A 22,068-nucleotide genomic window follows, 5' to 3' on the forward strand; every position below is an offset into this window, starting at 1 on the left:
CATTTTAGAGAATGAAGGTAAAATAAACAACAGCAGGATGCAGATGTTAAGACTGAGGTTAAGTCCATCGGTAAGAGTATGTTAATATCCCATATTCGCAGCTTCTAGGTGATGAAATTGCTGCACAGCCTCCTTAAAACTGTTGCAGAGTAACTAGATTTAAACACAATGATTTGTTGTTTACTGTATTTTTCTATAGTCCTCAACAAAATGAAGGCGCAAGACGATGGAATCTTTCAAAACAGATTCTGGATTGATAGCAAAAAGGCAAGCTGTACAAATCTTGAAATGTCTAAATCCTTATCATAAATTCTACATTTACTGTAAAGTAAATAATAACTGACTCACACTACATCTAAGAAATAAATTGGTACTATCTACCAAGTGCTGTTAGATTACCAGACTGAATGATCACGTTAGCAAGTAACATGCCATCAATTACAACATAGCCATAGCTGCACTGTACCACCACCTGTGATGCATGAAGTAAACCCAAACACGTTAAAAGTTTATACAGACAGACAGGACTGAGAATTTGAAACTAGTCATGCCCTTTCCTTGTAGTGGCAAAGCTAGTAGTTTTCCCCCTGTACAGAAGAATCACTGCTGAAATCCGTCTTCTTCACGTGTAACAAGACACAGTAACAATCTCACAGGAATTCTCATCAATATTTACAGTCCTTTAAAAGAACACCTAGCTGTAAATCCACACAAAGATTGGAATGAGGGTAGACCAAGCAACTGGAAGTCATAACTAGCTTCACAAACTCGCCTTCTCCAATCTATGAAATGCCATCTGCAGCCTGGGTTTGTGAGATCAGATAGATAAACCTTGAAGTGAATACAAATATGCTTTCAGATAAATAAAGATACGCATTCAGATAAATGACATCATGTATGTCATGCTCCTACATGACATACAGTACCTGGAAAAGACAAGATATTAGGGAATAAAAGAAACTTTCCAAAACCCAGAAGAAAGAGCACACTGGTGGATGCCTCAGCAGGAACATTTCAGCAAAATTTGCTGTTTAGCCATGGACATTTTTGAGGGGTGGCAAGAGAGAAGATATACTTCTAGTTAATTAAGCTGCTCGAAAGCCTAGAAGCATGCTAAACTCTACTCCTAGACACTGAGTGAATGGTAGCAGTGATGACAGTAATTGCTCATAGTCGCTAAGTTATACCAACAAAGCTCCCGCAGAGATAGGGAACACCAGGAGAGCAAGGAGCTGTCAGACTACAAGATTTTGCTGTACAGAGTTTCACTGAAAGCAATAGCATAAATATTAAAAATAAATAAATAAATACAAATAACTAAAAATATAAAATGTAAATATTTTTAAAAACTTTAAAGTGATTTAAAAATTGTTACTGTAATTTTTTTATTAAAAATAAAATAAACCCATTCTTAAAATGATTGAGCCTGAAGGACAATGAAATACCTAAAGGAAAGCAGAAGGCAGCCGTCTCATTTGTTGTGACTAGCATCACTTGTGATAGAGGAGCAAAAGAGAATGTTCTTACTGAAAGACTACACAGAATGTTGGAGAACTTGGCTACATGCATGTTGCTAATGAAATAGGCATCACAATTTGAGAACAAGGCTCAAAATTCAAGTGCATCAGCTGATGACAAGAGAGGAAAGCAGAGAGATAAATACAGGTATCATTGTGCAAGGATTCAGAACAGCCACTCCTAATTTTTTCTTTTTGGAAGACTCTTTCCTTAGAACATGATTGCAGTGGTACAACTTGCATCTGAGGTCATTTATCTCTGCCTCCTCAACCTCTCAGGCCTTTCCTTGTGGCTGATCTCACTCATTTCCACCATTAGGTCCTTTCTCTACAATTCAGGGAACATCTGGAAACAAAGTCCTGTGTCATTACGGCTCTATACCCTCAGGAGATAGTACCTCTGAAGTGGTGTTAACAGTTTCTCCTGCACAAAATAACCATATTTTCAAAAGCAACCACCGAGGGGAAACACGTAGTAAAGGGGAAACATGCAGTAAAGACGACTATAGCTGAGAGCAATAGAGAAAGATACCAGCAAGGGATACAGAGCAGAACTGATAAAGGAAAAAACATCTGTCCAACGTTAACAAGGATCCTTCAGATCATGAAAGGTGGTTCCAACCCTTCTCCAAGATTCTGACTCAGTTTAGGACTAGCATGAGCCTTATCCTCTTCTTCACAGAAGGTAAATAGAAATGGAGGCCAGCTCTTTGCTTTCTTTTATTGGTACATGTCAAAGAAACATTTATAAGCCACTGACAGACTCTATGTAAAGCTGTATTTCTTTGTGATAAATGAGGTGGTGTTTGTTTTTTTTTTAAACACATCAAGTTCATCTCCAATTTCTGTAGCCAAGACCTGTTGTCAGGACTAACATTTCCAAGCACAGATCCCACTACTCCAGCACCCTTTAACCATACATTGGATTCTGGGCTAGGAAATGTCACTGCTCAGGCAATGCTGTTGCACAAACAAGTGATCTTATCATCTGGAAGTCTGGGAATACAGGCATTCTCTGATTCAGTATTCCTAATAAAAACATGGTTTTATACAAGGTACTAAAGTTTAGCAAGACCTCATATTCCAAAATATTTCCTTTTATTTTGCTGAACATGTTTGAGTTTGTTGGACCTTAGCTAGCATTTTCTTGTTAAATCCTGCCATCGAATTGCATCAATATGATGCTCAGACAAGAAACAGCCTTTTCATCCGAGAGGAGAGAGGAAGGAGTAAAATCAGCTCAATATTTTGAAAGATTATAAACAAGGAACATTGAGACTAGTAGGGAGTATTCTGCCAGGACTCTTCCCAGTCAGGTGTTACATGTTAAACTAAGATTGTCCGCACACACCCTCGATGGCTGCGGCTCAAGACAATTTGTGTTGAGGCTTCACAACATAAATTGTGCTAATGTTTTATAAGCAAGTTATCAAAAGGTCACCCACAAAAAGAAACACCCAGGTTATGAAGGGCTCTGGCACGTGAGACTTTCAGTATTACACAGCAGGGCATCTGTCACATCTAATGACAACAACTGTTTCAGCCACACTGGGCTCTGCTTGTGTTTTTGCATATTATGGGAGGAAAAAAAGGTGTCATAAGGCTCTGGTCTGCAAGACAGAAAGAACAATACACCACATCAACACCCCTGACTCAAGTTCCTTGACTGAGCAAACGGTAACACTTACCTTTTGATCTTCTGTGAATTCTGAGTTGTTGTGCTGAGACTGTGCCTCCTTTTGTAGATGTCTCGCTAATCTGGGGAAAGGGGGAGAAAATCGAAGAGTGAGAACACAACACAACACAGAACCCTGCCGCCGCCACCACCACCACCATCTCCTGCAAGTGTGCCAGCAGAAAGGTTCACAGACTGCTGCTCCAAAGGGTTTCTTTTTCACATGTATGGCAGGCCATACAGAAAAACAAAACAAACAAAACACAAGTCAGACACGGTAAGTACCTACATTAGGCAGGAAAGACCACATATATAATGTGTCATGAAGAAAGAACAGGTATGAACGATCTTCTAACCAACAGCCCCTTTTATAAGCACTGACCTTTTTCCCTCTCTCCATCCCTTTTTTGCATGTTTTGTGTTTTTTTTTACATAAAGTATACTGCTTATGAAAACAAGCCCACGTGTTTCTCATAGAGAATTTGATGGCCAGGAGAAGAGGCTGTAGGCATAAAGAACTGGTCCCCAGGTACTGGCCACACACCCTCCCACCACGAGAGTCGGGGGCACCTTGGCTGCTGCCCTCAGGGTGCATTAGCTCCCATCTGCCCCCATCAGCATCATACACAGTGCCCAGCCTCCACCCGTTACCAGCACAGAGACCGGAGTACCGAGGGGTTTGGGAAGTAACAGTCAGCAACCAGCTGGAGAAAGCGAAAGGAAGCCAGAGAGGGAATCTATGGGAAGAGTCACGGCTTCCGTTTGGGGAGGAAGGGGAAAATTAAACAAGCAAAACTGAGCAATTGCTGTCATTCTCTGCAAAAATATACGTATGTATACATAGATATTTATTTAAAGGCAGTGCAGAGGGGTGTTGAGGGGAAAACTCAGGCAAAACAGCAGCATTTGGGACACCCCAGTGTACTTCCACCTTGTACTGCTATACTATTAGGGGAATTCAGCTCCTCACCATGGGTGCGGTGGGCACCAGTCAGTTTGGGGGTGGGGAGGGAAGGTTAAAACAGACATGTACACAACAAGAGGCTGCTGCCAAAGCCTGCAGCAGGAACAGACACCAGACCTCAACTATTTCTTTGCTGTTTCCCTAAAAATAAGCCCTATTAAAAAGACACAAGGATTGAAGCTACTGCAGCTTTCAGCTAGCAGTAGCAAAGCAGCAGTCAAAGGGGACAACGTAACTTCACAGCTCAGTGCCATAACCTTTGTTCGTAATGGGGAAAAGACGGTGGCAGAGTAAAGTCACAAAGCGCAAACATGCTGGAACCCAAACACACAGTCAGTCCCTCGGTGCTGCCCTGGCGGTATAACGCAGGTGATAAACAGCAAGCTGTGTATGTGCACCACATCGGGCATTTAAAACCAACAATTTAAGAAAAACACATCACCATGGCAGCGATACACCACCCACAACAGACAGCATCACAGTACGAACAATTCTGCAAGCACTAGTGACACAATGCTCTTTCCATTTGTCACCAATGGAAAAAAAAAAAAGAAACACCACACACCCTAATCCACATCAATGCATCTGGTGTCCCACTTCAAGCTTGTTCGAAGCTGGATCAGACCAAGTTCCACAGACTGGAGTGTTTGACACAGAAGATGCTGCTGGGGGCTCAGGGGGCTCTCATGGAATTAAGCACCCAAATGAGTAAGGGCTGATACTTGCAACAAACCTCCCAGATCATCGACCTGAGCAGATGTAGGTCCCCCTGGACACGGGAGGCAAGTGTTCTACGCCTGTGTTCTAAGTCAGCAGCCATTAAACCCCTGAAAGAGACTAACTGCAACTCAGGAAGATCTTTTTCAGTGTCAGCGAGCTCATCATAACCAGTTTATGCCCAGCCTTCCTACACTGATCTGTACCGACCTTGGCAACGCCAGCAGCATCCAGCCAGCCCACCAGCATGCTCATTACTCCCATCTCCGGTTGCCCTTTGAAAAGGTGACAGCACAAAACCATGCTGTTATATCTCCAGAGCTATGTGGAAGTATCTTGCTCTGTGCTGCTTGCTGGCAGCTTCTACTCTAGAGATTGAAGTGGTCATGAATCCACCTGCTGTACCTAAAGGAGGTGGATACGCACGCTGAAAAGGTTCTGCTCCTTCCCAGGAAATCCCTGCAATCCTTTGATCTCCCCCCTTTCTTCTTCCTCTGGAAGCAGCAGAGTTCATCTACTGACTTCTCTGTTCAGACAAAAGTCACTGATCAAGCTTGCGAGAGTAACTTACAGTGTGACTACCAAGAGGAGCTTTCTAACAAAGATCTCACACTGCTACAAAGCCAGAATAAAGCCAGGGCGCGGAGATCACCTCAGTTCTCGTCAGCCACGAGTGATGCTGGGAGGCAGGCAATATACACCATGCTTCATCTCTTGAACTGGGCTGCCTGCAGACATTTAGTGACCCTTCTTAGCGAAGCAGGCTCAGACTGAGAAGCCTTTATGCTTTCCGTTCTGAGGGAAAGTTGTCAAATGGAAGTGACTGCTGGCACTGCCAAGGTGGTCTGAAGCATTAGGATCCTACTCCGCTCCTTGTAAGTGCCCGCATATAAGGACACAAACTTTTTGAGGGATGTTTTTCCTTCCTTTACTTTCCAAAGGAAGTTTTTGTCACCTGAGACACGGATCTGGAGAAGATCCCCGTGGCAAGGTTTGCAGTAACGGCCTGGCCCTGATACGGATCCCACCAGCGGACTGCAGATCCCTGAACCCACAGCATCCTAACCACGAGCTGACAAGGCCGGGGCACCTCAGGGCTGCGGGCACCTCAGGGCTGAGGGCACCTCAGGGCTGCCGGTACCTCACGGCACCTCAGCCGTTAGCACCGGGACGCTCTGGGCAACAAGTGCGAGCCCCCTGCCCCCCCCCCCAGCACAATCCCACCCGCACAAGCCGCCTTGGGAGCCCCCGGGACAAACTCCGAGCCCGCCGGGCCCCTCGCTGCCGCCGGGGGTCCCCGCCCGGCGCCGCCCTGCGCTGCCGGCTGCGTCCCGGCGGGCCGGGCGCCATGGCTGGCCGCGGCCGGGCGCCCCCTCACACAGCCCCGGGAGGGGTCCGGCGGTGCCGGGGCGCCCCGCTCCGCCCCCCCCCGCGTTGCATAACGGCACCGGGGCCAGCCCCGGAGCGGGGGGGACCCGGGGCACAAGGCCTAGGCCCCGCGGCCACCTGCCCCCCCCCGCCCCGGCCCGGGGCCCCTGTGCGGGGAGCCGCGCGCTGCGTGCCCGCACTCACATCTGGTACTCGTCGATGGCCTCCACCAGCTGCCCCCAGGAGTCGAAGTCGGTGCCCTTCCTGAAGCTGGCGCCCCAGCGCTGCAGGAGGCTCCGGGCCGCCTCCGACATAGCCCCAGCACTAGGGCACCATGCTCACCCCGGGACGGGGCACCGGGACTGGGCACCGACACCGCCGGCACGGCACAGCCCAGCCCGGCACGGCCCGGCACGGCCCAGCCCCGCCGCGGCGACAACCAAACGCGGCGGCCGCCTCCCGCCAGCGCCGCCCAGCGAGGGCGGCTGCGCCGGCCGCGCCCGCGACATCGCTACCGGGGCGGCAGCGCCCGCCCGCGGCTGGGGGAGCGCCGCCCCCGGCCGCCACCGTCACCGAGCCCCAGCCCCAGCCCGGGCGGGGACCGCTCCGCTCCGCTCCTCCCCGCCACCGCAGGGCCCCCAGGTGAGCAGCGCTGCCCATGGGGGGGTCTGGAGGGGCGGAGGGGGGCAGCGGAGCTCCGCGGGCGCTGCCTGCGGCCGGGCGCGGTGCTGGGTCCCGCAGCGGCCTCGCTGCGGCCGGGGGAGGGCGCCCGGGCCGGCCCCTGCCCGCCTCACAGAGCCTCCGCGGCCGGGCCGGGCCCCTCCGGGCTTTGTCCCGGGCAGCCTTTGTGTGTCCCCGCCGCGAGGAGGCTGCTGCTGTGGCTCCGTACAGCCCGCACGGCTTCCTGGGCTTGTTATAAGCCGGCCTCTAGCCGGGCATCGCTGCGGGAAGCCTGTGGAAAGCCCTCGTCAGGGTGCCCGTCGTAGCTATGTGTCCTGGAGCTGAAGGCGAGGAGGAAGGATAGGCCCTTCTGGCCGAGCTCCACCACACCTCCAGCTCTGTTGTAAACACATCCAGGGTTTTTTTTAAGGGTTATTACACAATTACCTTCATCGGTATCAATAGGCCTCAATAACGGCTAATAACGCATCGATCAGACACAATGTAATGATAGTAATGAACCGAGATATGCCTGTAAATGACATAGGAATATTCAGCCTTACACAAGAGAGAACAATTTTTATTTATTTATTTATTTTTTTAAGTAAGGAGGTGTGCAGGGACATAGAATAAAGAAGGCAGAGCTTTTTGTCCCACCTAAAATAGTTACCTCATAAAAAATACATATTTTAACAGAATGAAATTCTAAAACTAATGTGGACGATGAGGACAAGGCCCATGAAAGCTTAGTGTTTCAAGTGGAAAACATTATTTACTGTAATTATATATTTAACTGCTCACATTCATTTCTTTTCCTATTGTTTACATTTGGATTTTGTTGTTGTTGTTTTTTTGTTGGTGGTGGTTTTTTTTTGTGAGCTGAGGAGCACCCAATTGTCTCTGTTTCTACAGGCACTCTCTTCTTTCCACACTTCAGACTTGACGCAAACAACACTACAGAGCGAAAATGACTCACTGGTTCCATCGCAACCCTTTGAAGGCTACAGCTCCCGTCCCCTTCAATTTTTACGGGGTAGCCACCACTCCAGCTGCATCAAAGATCTGCAAGTAAGTGTGCCTGTCATTAGCTTGAGTCTGTCTCTGGCAGTTTGGAGGACCTCTTGAAAAATGATGGTTATTCTTCAGTTTTTGTTCTGAAGATAGCTAGAAATGTGTGGGCTGGGAGACAATGAAACAGTGATAACGCCAAACATTTACTTACAAAGAATGAATTATCCAGTTTTAAAGTTTCTTAGTACGCAGCAAGACCTATTACAATAATTCAGAGGCAAAAGACTGAGCATTTCATTGTCTTTCTGATGACTGTGCATTCTTCTGCAAAAGATTGGTTGAAGTAATTTCCCTAAGTAAGACATGAATGTTCGATTGTAGCTAGGAATATAATGGGAAGAGATCTCAGTTTTCGTAGATCTATTCTTATCTCTTCATATGCTTGTCCTATTCTAATGTTGAAGAATGCTTCTTTCCTTCTCTTGCCCCCAGCCTCTTGGAGATAAGGGAACATTTATTAATCTATAGTTCTATCACAAACTAAAATAATAAGTGCTGGTTACCCATTGCTATCTGTCCACAATGGTTTACACTTTAAACTAAGAAAATCTACCTTTTGTATCCAGAGGTGAAAGGAAGATTTTTCTGTATTGATTGGCATCTTTCTTTCAAAGCAGCTTTCCTTGTGTTAAGGTAGCTAAATTGCATGCTTAGCTTCCTTAGCCAGAAGAGTGGTGGTAGACATGGGTGAGTTTAATGGTTTTTTTAATGTTTTCAGGTTAAACTTAGTGGTTTTCTATATTTTTTTTCTTTTTCTCCACCCCATACAGTGATCTGCGATTGTCTCGAACGCGACTATTGGAGCTATTTACAGACTCGAGTTGTAATCCAGAAATGATGAAGAACGCAACTGATTTGTACTTCTCACTCTTACAAGGTAAGAACACACAAAACTGCTAATAAAACAAGAAGTATATAGTTTGTGTTTTAATGACACTTCTCAGATTGTCCGTTGAGCTAACCTTATTGTAAGAAGCTCTGCAGTTCTCAGGAAGCCAGGTATCTTCATGGCTTTTGTGCTTGATACCAGTCATGGGCACTTGTGAGGCCCTTTCTGCAAGTTTCAGTGTCCTTTGTGACCTGATAGCAGAAAGCGTTGGCAGTCTTGCCCTCTTGCTTTTAACCTCATTCTCCTTGCTGGAGGAGGAGAACTGTCTCTTACCATTGTGGTGAATTGCTCAGGTATAAACTGAATCTGTTACGTAGTTGTTAGGAGTCCCTCTTCAGTGTAAACTCCTGGTTTGTCTATTACTAGATAATAGAACTTACTGCAAGTTTACACTTCTGCTGCTTGGGTATATACAGTTTCTCATTAGTGTAGCATCTGTATTTTCAGCAGGTGCAGGAGCATTCCCTTGAAATCTTCCTTCTGACGATATTTTTATGACTCTCTCTGTAGCAGTCAGATGCTCAGACAAGTTACTGAGGATCAGGTTTACAGGAATCAGATGACTGATGAAAAATATGTTACCCTTCAGTCCGGAAAGTGAAGCAGCTCAAGTTGATGTAGTTCCCTCAGTCTTTGCAGGGGTGTAAGCTAATGAAACATTTTAGAAAAATAAGATAACAGTCAAAGTTACTCCAGATAAGAGTTGGAGAGTTTCTTCAGGAAAGCACTGTGTTTGGTCACTAAAATCTCTTGCACGTGAAAGAAACAAGTATTTTCTGTCTTTATAAATGTTTTATAAATGTGTCAGAAATGAAAACTGTAGCCCAAATAGATGGTGTTGCAAGTCTCAAGTTCTTGAAGTCTGTAAGACCTGACTAGGCCCAAACCAGTCTTCTTCCTCCCTGAAAAAATCTTTCTTAGCCTTGCATATGCTGACATTTGAACATTCCATAGCATGAGCTCCATCCTACTGACTGCTGCTTTCTGGGCAGCTGGACATGCAGAAGCAATTTCCTGTAGCGTAGCCCTGACGACTAGCTGAGTCCATGCGTGTAAGCCTTTTTTCTTCTTCCTGTTGACCAGGCAGCTTTCCCTGGAATTTCCCTATCATCGTTACAGTAGCAGGGACAGGCACTCCTTGTGAGCAGCCACAGCCATCCTGTACCCAACTCTGTCAAACTCCCAGCTAGTCACCACATGAGACAGGGAGACAGCTGCAAGGTTTTCCTTAAGCAATCAAGACTTAAAATCGTAGAGTGGCTAGGATTGGAAGGGGCCTGCCATAGTCAGGGAAAAGCCTGCTGGGCTACCACTCCACAGTGGTACACTTCGTTTTTAATCACACTTTGTTTTTAATCACAGCCAGTTTGTCTTTTTGCAAGTCTTCCTCTCAAGATACTGAGGAATAAAAGTCCCAGAAAGTAACATGGATTTTTGAGTGGTACAACAAGAAACATTTCTTTATTTGTATTCTCATTGATCCCCATTTATTTGTTACTAGTTTCCATTCCTTTCTTTGATATTGTCTGGCAGGACTTTTTATTTTCCTTGTTCCGTAGGTTTTATCCTCTCACTGGATGGCTCTTCCCAAGAATGCAAGTTGCGATATATTCAGAACTTTAAGTGGACAGATACATTACAAGGGCATGTTCCAAGGTATGCATGCTTTTATGATTATAGGGTATGCAGCTGTTCCCTTTTGTGCTGTCACCTGTGCATATATGGAATGAACATGTGAAGGAAAACTTGAAAATGTAGCAAACGCTACAAAGTATACAGCAAATGTTACACATGGAGTAGTTTTCAAAAATTTGTTGCATTGTGTTTTTGATAGTTGCCATACTGTGTTAGGTGTACTGACATGTACTAAGGTGTACGTACTGAAGCATGTGCCACATTTATATAAAAAGAGGTGGTAATGCATGTTAGTGGTAGGAGGACTCATTGTTTTTAAGTTGATCTACAAGCTAGACCTACAGTTGGCTAGAACAGTGCAAAAAAGAACCTAGAGAACATTTGTGAATTGAATGTGAAAGCATAGATTACTGCATTTTAAAACTTTCCCTTTTGGCAATACTACCTTCTGACTTCTTTTTTGAAGTCCAGATGTTTCTCAAGGTCTGATTTTGTTGATTTCTTCTGAAACTCCTACTATGTGCACTCCTAGTACAAACAAACAAAGCTTCTGCTTTATGTAGGAGTACAGCTCTGAAGGGAACCTTCTGGATTATTCAATTGTCTCTTTATATTGTAGGTAACTGCGTTGTATAACCATGCTTACACATTTAGCATACTTAATCTAGAAGCAGGGCTCGACTTCCTCAAAGCTTTTATTCCCCTTAGAAGATGACCTGCTGATTAGGACTCTCTTCTGATTTTGTCATGGGTGTGAACATTTGTTCTGGTGCCAGCATTATTCTCCTCACTCTCACGCCGTTCTTTTTAAAGATAATGAGCTGCTAGGCTATACTGAACTTGTCCTTATGAGTTGCAGTCTTTTCAAAAGGCATGTTTTTAGCTTAGGAAACTTCCTGCTATTTGCCCATGCCATTTGACTGCAGTTATATAAATACTTGCAATAGCATTCATTTGAGGGAGATGTAATAGGCTCTGACTTACTAACTTAACAGCTACAACTTTTAAAGCAGACGTTCCAGAGCAAGGCTTTCCACAAAATGTGCAATTTAAAAAAAAAAAAAAATGGAAAAATGTCAGCCACACCCAAAGCTAAACAAATCTCAAGTTACTGTTTTAAAATAAAAGTTCCCAAATGGGAAGGGTAGGCATTTGAATGTGGGAAATTAAAATTATGAACTCTTAAAGGGAATAAGTAAAAACAGAAATCTTTTAGTCAGTTCCGCAAGGAAGAATGTTTGAATTGGGAATTGTTGACTTGTTCAAGAAAAGTGCCTTATGAAGAGAAATGCCTGCTTATGCTGCAGAACTATCAGCAGAGAGTTTGTCAGAACAAAACTGAAAATACTAAATTGTTTAGGGTGGTGTTTTTTTGTTTGTTTTTCTTTAGTGCCCAGCAGGATGCAGTATTTGAACTGGTTTCCATGGGTTTTAATGTAGCTCTGTGGTACACAAAATATGCATCAAGACTTGCTGGAAAAGAAGAGTAAGTATTTTTATTTTCATAGTAATTCCTTTGCAGCAATATTCCACCAAAAATCATAGGTTCTGAATTTTGACTGCTATAGTTCATGTCCATCTGAGACATTAGATGTTCAAGGGAGCAGTTGGCCTTCATTTATGTTTTTAATGTGCAAGTGCACTTCAGTCCCCTCTTCTGTTTGTGAAAGAAGAGTACTGATACCATCTGGCTATGGTATAGAGAAAGTGTCAGTTGTGAGTAAAGCCTTCCTATTTCCTGCTCTAGACATCTTAAGTACAAAGTTCAGATTCTTAAAATCACAATTCTGCTGATGTTTATCCCTGCAGATTTCTAAAGCTTTGACTTTTAACATCGAGGGTCCTATTTACTTAAAAGTCATTACAAGGTCTTGTGTTTCGTTTTTCAAGTGAGTTCTATTTGATTATTTAATGATTGAACATGACAAGAAAGTTTTTACTATGAAGGTAGCACAGAACTGGGACAGATTACTTAGAGAGGGAGAGAGAGAGGGGGGGGTATCTCCATTCTTGAAGGATTTCAAGATTCAGCTAGACAAAGCCATAACTGACCTGATCAACTGTTGGCCTTGGTCCTGCTCCAAAGCTGGATGTTTCAGTAAATGACACTTAGAGGTCCTTTCCAACAAAAATTTCTGTGATTCACTCCATATTCTGTCCTTCCTTAGTATAACAGAAGATGAAGCAAAAGATGTTCACAGAAGTCTGAAGATAGCAGCTGGGATCTTTAAACATTTGAAGGTAGTAAAACTGTCTTTGCTGTCTGGTATTTGTCTCTGAGTACTTGACTTTTTGTCTTAGAAAAGCCTTTGCTTTCCTGATGAGATCACAGAATAAAACAATGCTTTAGACTACCTGAGTGATACAGGGAAGAGGAGTATTGTTATATATATATGTTGTTAACCATGTGATCCGTTTTTCTCACTGGCAGTGGAAGAGTAATCAGTCTGTCTACCTACTAGTACCTGCAACAGTGTGGCCAGCTGTCTTGGGACCTTCACTGAGTGTTCCATCCATTTAGGAATAAGGGATGTGTTTTGCATTGGTGACGGTGATATTAAACCTAAACTGACTTCAGACTTGCTTTATGCTTAGGAAAGCCATATTCCAAAATTGATTACACCTGTAGAAAAAGGAAGAGATTTGGAAGCTCGACTTATAGACTCTTACATCATACAGTGCCAAGCAGAAGCTCAAGAAGGTATCCTCAAATCTACCCGTTTGTTGGGGCTGGGAAATGCTAGTCTTTGTCACTTCTGTGGTGTCTTGTGAAGTCTGCTTTGCAGCAATGCCAGCTTTTTCTTCTGAAGTACTGTGGCTTGGTGGAGATGGTTGCTTTTAATGAAACCTAAGTTAAAATTTTAGGAGAAAAATGCCCCAAATCAGTCTGATACTATAAATTTAACTACTTTGGAGAAATATGTGTCCTCTTCTTTACTTTCATGCAGTAAATATCAATATATTCCATACTTGCCTAACGTAAATTCCCAGTTCCTTTCCTTTAAAATATTTGCAGCTTCTGTGTACTGCTTACTCTTCAGACTAACAGTCTTTCAGCTTTCCTATTAATTTGAAATTATTCAAGAAACAGTCTGTCTTCATTCTGCAGTTTGCTTGACTTGTGAGAACATATTTGTTTTCTGCTAATGTAAAGGTTTTAAAATGTCTCTGCTAATTTAGTGTGACGTTTTCAATTAAGCTTTAGTACTGTGGTGTGGAAAGTGTTTTGTTTTGTTTTGTTTTTCAGTGACAATTGCTCGGGCTATTGAGCTGAAACACAATCCAGGTCTAATAGCTGCTCTTGCTTATGAAACAGCTAACTTTTACCAAAAAGCTGGTGAGTGTCTTGTTTTTTATCCTCAGTGACCTGTTTATTACCAGCAGACATACTTCACTGCAATATTAATGCTGCTTCTCAGTGGGTAGTTAGTGGTAGGAAATGCTGGTGAGAGAAGACAAGACAGTAATGAGCAACCGCAACAGACGTGGTTGGTATAAGTGGAGTGTGTTTGGCTGTCTTTGGGCAGCAGTGTGATGCAGACAAGTAAGCTGTGCAGTAGTTTAATTCTCTGTGTCCTCACAGCTGGGCAAGCTGATCTGTAGCTTTGCAAAGGCAAGTGGGAAAAGTGCACAAGTACGTGAATAAATATGAGAGATAATATGGTAACAGGCATAGTATTTTCATAAGTTGCTGCTTGAAATTAAGCTAGGATCCAACTTTGAAATGCTGCCTAAAAACACTTAGGAAAATTAGCCTTCCAAATGTAGTGGTCAGCTCTTTCAGGGATTCTAGGAACAACTGCACAACAGCTCAATAAGCTGCATATTTTTGGTTTTCTCATGGTTTCTTTACCTATTTGCAGGAGTAATTTATGTCACTTGTTTCTAGCTACTTTGTAGTTAAGATCCCATGTTAAGTTTAATAATTCTAGTCTTTGAGTGTGTGTGTGGGGGATTTTCTTTTTCAAAAAGTCTTGAAGAGTAACATTAGATGTATTCACAGATCAAACGTTATCCAGTTTGGATCCAGCCTATGCAGGTAAATGGAGGAAGTATTTAAACTTGAAGACCTGTTTCTATATGGCCTATGTAAGTACTTGATTAATAACAGTCACAATTCTTAATGTTATCTAAGGCTGCATAGGGAATGGGAGTTATGTATTGCCTTGACTTTCTTTCCATGCTGTGAAGAGACACTGCAATATCAGGGTATTTGAGGTGTTTTTGTTGAGCCAGGTGAAATTTCTGCAGTGTGGAATTTACTGTGATCACCTATCTTTAAGTGAAGCCAATCAGGTTGAGCGTAATACTTGTTTTCCATTATCTTTATCAAAGTCTGATTCTAGGCATAATTCAGAGCTGCTCATCTTTTTTATGAAAGCCTTGAGTGAAGCTGCATCAAATGTTAAGTGCAATTCCAAGTCCTGTCCCTTTTTTCATGACTGATCTCTGGTGCAATGGCACTCTTGGGATTATCAGCTGCTCTGTTTGCTGATTGCTGGTTACTTCTTGTATCCTGTCACAGTATGTGATGTGGTTATTTCATAGTGGGGAAAAAAAAGGGCCCAAACTACACAGTTAAAACAGTTGTCTTTCTCTTACTTTAAACCTGTAATTAAAAGCTTCAAGTCTTATTAGCAAGCTTCAGAGTAAGAGGTGGTCAGAGCTGTAGTAGTTGACTGTCTTTTACTTTTTAATTTCTGTAATATGGGCAATGAAGATTGATGCTTGATATACTGTGAGATAGGATATTAGAGGAAGATATGCAAGGTATACATTAGTTCATGACCTTCTTCCTTAACTTACAGTATGTAGTAGCTAAGTATTCAAACTCAATGTCTCCTGATTAATAGCAAAAAGGCCTCAGTTCTCACTGCAATACAGTACTGTCTTTGAGCATAAGTGTGCAGGAATGGGGCTTCTTGGAGAGGAAAAGTTGTTAGACCACAGCAAGATATCTCAGGCAGTAGAATTGGTCTCTCTTCTGGATTCTGTGATGTTTGTTGCAGGCTCAGTTTTTGAGTGTTAAGGTGGTTTAGTTTTTAGTCTTTGCTTTGCTTTGACAGATGTTCATTGTCATTCTATGATAGGGTTTAATGCTGCACACTGAGACTGTGAGACAGAGGTTGGAACTGGACTATGTACTGATGCTTTTGGTGCAAAAGCCTTCATGAAGCTCCAAGTTACTCTTGGCTAGACTTGAGGCAGATTGCTTTAGACCCAGCTCAAGTGTTTGTGTTGAACTTCATTGTTCAGAATAAATGTACCTTTGTTGTCAGTGTGTGCTGCTTTGACTTCCATTCCCGAATTGTCAGCCATCTGCAGAGAATGGCAGCTTCAAAGACAGCTGATGTAAGGAAGAGCGAAATGAGTTGACGTGGGAAGTACCCACTGATAATGGTAATGATTTTGTCCTCTCTCATTAGGCGTACTGTTACCATGGTCAAACTTTGCTGGCCAGTGATAAATGTGGGGAAGCAATTAGATCTCTCCAAGAATCAGAGAAATGTAAGTGTGACTGAGATGGGATTATGTATCTGATGATGACATACCTGTTCTATTTTGTTGTGTTGTGTTTATTTGTCTCTTACAAACTGAAGATTTTTATCTCTCGCCTGGTAATAATCCAGTACACTTTTAAATAGACAGAATACTTTTTATTTTTTTATTTTTTGCGGGGGGAGGGAGGAGGAGGGAGGGAAGGATCTGTCATCCCAAAGGCTGTCTTTCATAAAGGGACTGCAGAAAATTTCTTCTTCATTTCTCAGCCTGTTAAAGGCTGGCTCCGAACTGCCTACAATACACATAAAAAAAAAAATGAACTGATTGGTCAGCATATTTTCTGGTCTGTGTGTTAAGTTACTGCAATATTTTCTGCTTTGGAGTTGGCTTTGTCTTAGATTAAACAGTAAATCTGGACTATCACTCATGTCTCAAAGTTTTGTTTTGGTTTTGTTCATTTTTTTTTAACAGATTTCAGTAGTTCATTTCCTTCCTATTAGTTTGAAAGGTAGATTAGCAGAGCTATGTATATGTTTGGAGTAGTTCAAGGACTTCTGAATAGCCTTCTCCTTCAAAACTATTGCTCATGTGGAAATATATTGTTCCTACTGTATTGTGTAAAGACAGGCAGCGTTTTCTGTTTTACCCCGGTGGCTCGCACTGCGTAACTTTACCACAACGTGTAAAAATGCTCAAATCATCTTATTTGAAATTTATAATTTTAAAAATATCTGAAAAGAATTAAGTAGGAACAAACTAAATTGGATTACTTGCAGTAAAACAAATATTGTGTTTTTTACTATGCCTGCTGTTCAAAGAAGAGTGCTTGTTTTCCCACTCCATATTAAGTGCTGTTTATTTTTGTACAGCAGCTCTGCATGGATACCTTCATACCCATTCTTGTTCCCTATTGTGCTGCACAGTTTTCAGGCTTACTGTTGCATTTTGCCCCCATAGTAAGAATGCTTTTGTGATTCTCTCTGCTCAGAAAGCGATCTTTTTTTTTTTTTTTCTTCCTGTTCCTAGTCTACTTTTTGGATGCAGAAAATCTTGGCTGGAAGTGCTGCTGCCTTTTAGCTAGTTTATTTTTGTTTCTAAGAAGTAAGAAGCCTGAATGGATTCTGATGTCTCTTATAGCTCAGGCTGTAGATCAGAACTGTCCTTTAACAGACTCATGTAACTGATTTTTATTACGTTCCTTTCTTGCAAAGTTTTTGCCAAGGCTGAAGCATTGTGCAAAGAATATGGAGAAACCAAAGGGCCTGGGACTACTGCCAAACCTTCTGGACATCTCTTCTTTAGGAAACTAGGAACTTTGATCAAGAACACACTAGAAAAATGCCAGAGAGAGAATGGGTTCATGTAAGTAATTTGGGGTTGGTGCAGTACTCTGTGTGGACTGTTAATACCTCATTTGCTTTTATTTCAGGGTGGGATGGTAAATTATTCTTCAGTTCTTGTATTTCTTTAGGGTATGAGATGTAACTTGGAATTACAAATGGCTTTGTTTTTTCTCTTATCAGATTTGCTGTGGGTCTGTGCTGTCACCCTCTGTTCTATGCCAGTTCAGCTGTGTAGGTTGGAGTGATGTGCTGGAGAGCTTAAGCTGTTTCCTTCCCTCGTTCCTCAGCTATTTTCTCTTCTACACAAGAGAAAGTCCTGCAGAGGCTGCTGGGTTGCATTAATGACCTTTTCCCTGCTGCTGGGATGTAGTAGACAAAAGAGGATGGAGGGGAAACGGAGAAGACTGATAGCTGGTTCTGCTTTGCTACCAGAGAAATCTAAAGTCATGCCTTCTGTGAATAACATGCTTAGGGTGCTAAGAGCTTTACCAGTCTACATATAATTAATGCTAAGAGTAGGGATTTCCGTTACTGTCCTTTCCAAAAAAGAGTTTCAAAAAGGTTTGAAATAGCAAGATTATTTTGTCTTTAGAAATCCTTTGCTGATTCCCTTCTCCCTTCTCCTCATGACTTAGTATTCCATAATACGTTTATTTCCCATTTGTATAATATTTGAAGACCTGTGTAGTAGGAGAATTGACTAAACACAAAGGATTGTGTTGGAGCAAGACTTTGTGGGTGTTGCAATGTCATCTCTATTACGCAGTGTGGCGCATTAAGATTGATCATGCAGTAGCAAAGCAAAGCACTGTCTGTATCCTTTTTCTTGGGACATATTTTGGGGTTTGTCTGTTTCTCTAAACATCTTTCTAGACAAGACCACAAGAGGTGGTCTTCTCATTGAAGCCTTGGGAATAATGGTTACCAAGTAGGAAAGAACCCACCTAACTGGGTATGAACAATACCAAGAAGGAATTGCTTTTGTTTCAAATCTTGCTGAGAGAATGCATTCTGGATGGTGCCTTAATGAAATGGAATGAGAGCAGCAATGGTAGCCACTGTAAAAGCCCAGATTGTTTTTCTTTAGAATTGCAAACGAGACTTGCAGAGAGAGTTCATTGTGTTTTCAATATACTGCTGTATTCTATTACAGCTATTTTCAGAAGGTGCCAGCAGAGGCTCCCCAGCTGGAACTAAAAGCAAACTATGGCCTAGTAGAGCCTGTTCCTTTTGAATTTCCTGCACTGAATGCACACTGGACTCCTGAAACACTTAATGCATTTGATCTCACCAAGAGGCCAAAGGATGACACTGTAAGATAACCTTACACGTTTTTCTTTCCCATTAGCTTTATTCTGTCTTTAATAAACGTTTTATTCTTTTGTAATGCTTCCCACCTCAGTGAAGGGCATAAACACAAGGCTACCACCTGAGCTCACATTTCTCCTGTGCAAGGAGGCAAGTCAATTAATCTCTGCCACACTGTTGGAATCTAGAAATTAGGAGTAATGCTTTTCCAAATCTTGAATAGGAGGAAGTTCTCTGATGTGTATAAGATGCTGAGATGGTACAGGAGTGAATGCTATAGAAAAATCCTTTTAAGAAAATGATTCATTTACGGATGCTGAAATAGTCAACATTCAGCTTTTTTCCTTCCTCTTTGGTCAAAGGCTACAGCTTTGAAAAGAGAAAGGACTGCTAGTTTAGGATATGTAAAGTTAGCCGTACATAAATACTGTGCAGACACAGTGGTTTGTACTTGGGGTATTTATTTTTTTTTTCTTGTTCACAGGCTAAACCAAAACCAGATGAAGAAGTAAAGCCTCTGAAGGAACCAGATATAAAGCCTCAAAAAGACAGTGGATGCCAGATTTCTTAAGTGTCATAAGTGCTTTGAACTCGCTTTAAAACTGTATTAATTGGACTCTGGGGCTTTTAGTTCCGATCTCCCTTTTTCTGATTCTTCTTTGTTAATTTAGAAGACTAATTTAGTTTACTTTTGTTAGTATGCATCTATCTTGCTTGAGCATGTGATGGATTTCTAGGAGTTTATATCTGACTTATTTTTGGGTTTAGTGGGATATCATAGAATGATTGGGCTTAAATGTTCATATTGTGCCTCTAGAGAGTTTCTTTTTGTGGGTTTAGTTTCTGCCCACAAATAGCAACGGAAGTATCATGATTGTAATTTTTAAAGATTTCCCAGTAAAATATATGCTTATGATGTCACATTCTGCAAACCAAAGTTTGCAGGAACAGTTATATTTATTCACATTTGTCATACAGGCTTAGCATCCTGTCATGTTCTGATTCACTTCAATGTAGCGGGTGAAGAAAATCTGGGTTTGGTATTTAACAATCCTATGGTATTTAACAGCACTTTCACAGAACTTGGAAAATCCTGAGTTCTGCATAAATGGAACACAATTTATATTCTTCTGAAACTCGTAGCCTCTGTTCTTTCCTTTCTAGATCAAGGTCCCTGTATGAGCATTTGTATTGAGTAAAGTACTTTATCTTGTATGTCCTTAAGTTAAAATCCCTTAGTATTAAATTGTATATGGAAGTGATGCAGCAGGTAATATGTAAGTGCTTGAAAGTTTTAGTTTTAGCATAGTTCTTTCCAAAATGGAATGTGGAGCTATTTTGCCAATACAGACTTTTAATTCTCTTAAAAAACGTATTGCAGCTGTAGTCATCTGCATTTGCTTAGCCTGCCCCCTTTAAGGATCAAGCTAAAGTTAACTCCAGTTCATAATCATGATTTTTTCAGTTGCTCATTGTTCTTCAGAATTTGCATGCATATGTCAATACATCTCAACTCAATTGATTTTCTTTCTACACAACTAGATTCCATCTTTCCTTCTCCCCTCACTTTCCCTTCCATCTGCTATGTCCAAAGGCACAGGCTGACCTTTGTTTGCTAATGCACATGTAGATTCTGGGACTTGTTTCCAGTGAGGCTTTTGGCTGTGGGTGTATTTCAGTATATAAATATCTTAAATTAAGCAGACCATGACTAAATCATTCCCAAAAAATCTTCTTAGGAAAGGTTCTTTTATGGACTTGTATTCTTCATTCTTTGGACGTTTTAATGAACCAAGCGGTTTGGTTGAATCAAGTTCACTGTAAATAGTTCAGGGCATAACCAAGTGGATTGTGTCAGATTGCGGTATTACTTAAGCCTAGCTGTGTAACCTCTTATGCCATAGCTGTTTCGGTAAATATGATGTAGTAGTTTAAAAATAGACTAATGGAACAAACTAATTCACTTAACATGTGTTGCTTTTCAAGTCAAACTTTGTTTACTCGTAGTTAAAATCCTATGGCAAACACTGGATTGTTTTGCCCAAGAAACTGGAGACTGTTTGTGTGCGAAGCATTGAGTGCTGTCAGTCAATGAACAGTTCTCTCTTTGGTTTTGATGGGTAGTGGCAAGAATTACTGTAAATATTATTGAGATTGCCTTTCCAATATGCTCAAGAATATAGATGAATTGACTGGGAGTTTTGGTTAATCTGGAAGCCTAACAACCACGTTCCTTCCATTATGATTTCTTCTTGTAGTTTTTAAGAATGACGTATTTTGAATGGTGACTTTTTAATATTCTTTTGCTGCAAGAGCCTGTTTTTTCTGGCACTGGTTTTAGAGGCTCTCATGGCTGAATCTGCAAATGTTGTTGGTGTAAATAGTCTTTTGAAAACTTGTGCTCAGGCTAAATAGTGAGCACTAGGCCCTCTATTTTGTGCTTTTAAAATGTACCAATAGTCTTTAATCTTCTATAAAGCAAACTATTAAGTTCTTTGTAAAATTTGTATTTAAATACTTTTAATACGCTTCTTCCATGTTTCATGTTTCTGGGTTTACAGTAGTTAATCTCCACCCAGCACGTGACACTCCTGGAACTGAAGGACTAAGTTTGGCTCTTGGATGCTGATGCCTGCCTCCCACTGGATTTGGTAGAGGAGCTTTGCCTGTCAGCCTAAGGATAATATTTGGTCACCTGACTATTTAGCATGAATGTGTGGCGTGCCTGTAATGATGGTACTGGTTCATAGTATAAGCAAGAAAACATACCTGTATCTGTGTAGGATGCAGCCTCCTTTGCACTTGAGAATTTCCAGTCTTGCAATTTTCATACAATATGATTGTAAATATTTCTTTCTGTCCTTTTAGTTTGGTTGCACTGATTTCATTATTGTGCTATTGGTAAGATTTTTATGAGAAACATTACTAATATGTATTTTAAATTGTCTATGAATAAAATAAACTCATGAAGCCATTCTGTTTGGAGGACATGAGAAGAGGCAGTAATTTGTCTGTTTTCCATGTGAGTTCAGAGAAGTTAAGTTTCTCAGTATTGGCTGAGGAATGATGCGTTTTACTCTGCACCTAGTATCTAAATTGAAGTTTCAGCATTAACATAAATTTTGTTCGTTCCCATTATTTATTCCTGAAACAAACAAACAGGAAAAAAAAATATCTTTTAAAGGTCATTGCCAAATTATTGCTGCAGTAGGAGCTGGTGGGTTTTATTGTTGTTTTTAAGTATAGCCCAGTTGAGTGAGGAGTAAAACGCAGTACCATTTGTCTGGCACAGAAAAGGCCCTGTAGTGGGTATCTGTCTCCAGATTTTGAGTGTGCAGCATGTTCACCTTTCCACATTGACGTTTGGATTTGTTCAGATCATTTTCTGCTGGCGATGCTCTCAAATCGAACAAGTGTCA

At 41.9% G+C, this 22,068-nt stretch overlaps 2 protein-coding genes across 6 annotated transcripts in view; one reads left to right on the forward strand and one right to left on the reverse strand.

Moving 5' to 3' along the window:
• The window catches only part of AIDA (axin interactor, dorsalization associated), a 28,933-nt gene extending 22,222 nt beyond the window's left edge, over positions 1–6,711 (reverse strand). For 2 of the 5 annotated variants that reach the window (XM_038177618.2, XM_027453093.3), the window contains exons 1-2: positions 6,446–6,709; positions 3,206–3,275 (exon numbers count right to left, since the gene is read on the reverse strand). In XM_038177618.2, the coding sequence (XP_038033546.1) occupies positions 3,206–3,275; positions 6,446–6,555 (180 nt within the window). In that variant the 5' untranslated portion in view covers positions 6,556–6,709. Of the gene's footprint in view, positions 1–3,205; positions 3,276–6,445 lie in introns of all 5 variants that reach the window. The other 3 variants (XM_038177620.2, XM_038177619.2, XM_072035538.1) reach the window with 3 other exon arrangements.
• A 26-nt stretch (positions 6,712–6,737) lies between these two features.
• Positions 6,738–21,645, forward strand: BROX (BRO1 domain and CAAX motif containing). The gene is made up of 13 exons (XM_027453087.3): positions 6,738–6,883; positions 7,814–7,969; positions 8,743–8,849; positions 10,421–10,517; positions 11,887–11,982; positions 12,665–12,737; positions 13,092–13,197; positions 13,744–13,833; positions 14,500–14,585; positions 15,923–16,004; positions 17,210–17,360; positions 18,495–18,654; positions 19,134–21,645. Exons 2-13 carry the CDS (start codon positions 7,869–7,871, stop codon positions 19,218–19,220), a joined length of 1,236 nt encoding a protein of 411 aa, XP_027308888.1. The 5' UTR covers positions 6,738–6,883; positions 7,814–7,868; the 3' UTR covers positions 19,221–21,645.
• The last annotated feature ends 423 nt before the right edge of the window (positions 21,646–22,068 follow it).

Source organism: Anas platyrhynchos, chromosome 3 (genome assembly GCF_047663525.1).
Source record: "Anas platyrhynchos isolate ZD024472 breed Pekin duck chromosome 3, IASCAAS_PekinDuck_T2T, whole genome shotgun sequence".
In the NCBI taxonomy this organism is placed as follows: Eukaryota; Metazoa; Chordata; class Aves; order Anseriformes; family Anatidae; genus Anas; species Anas platyrhynchos.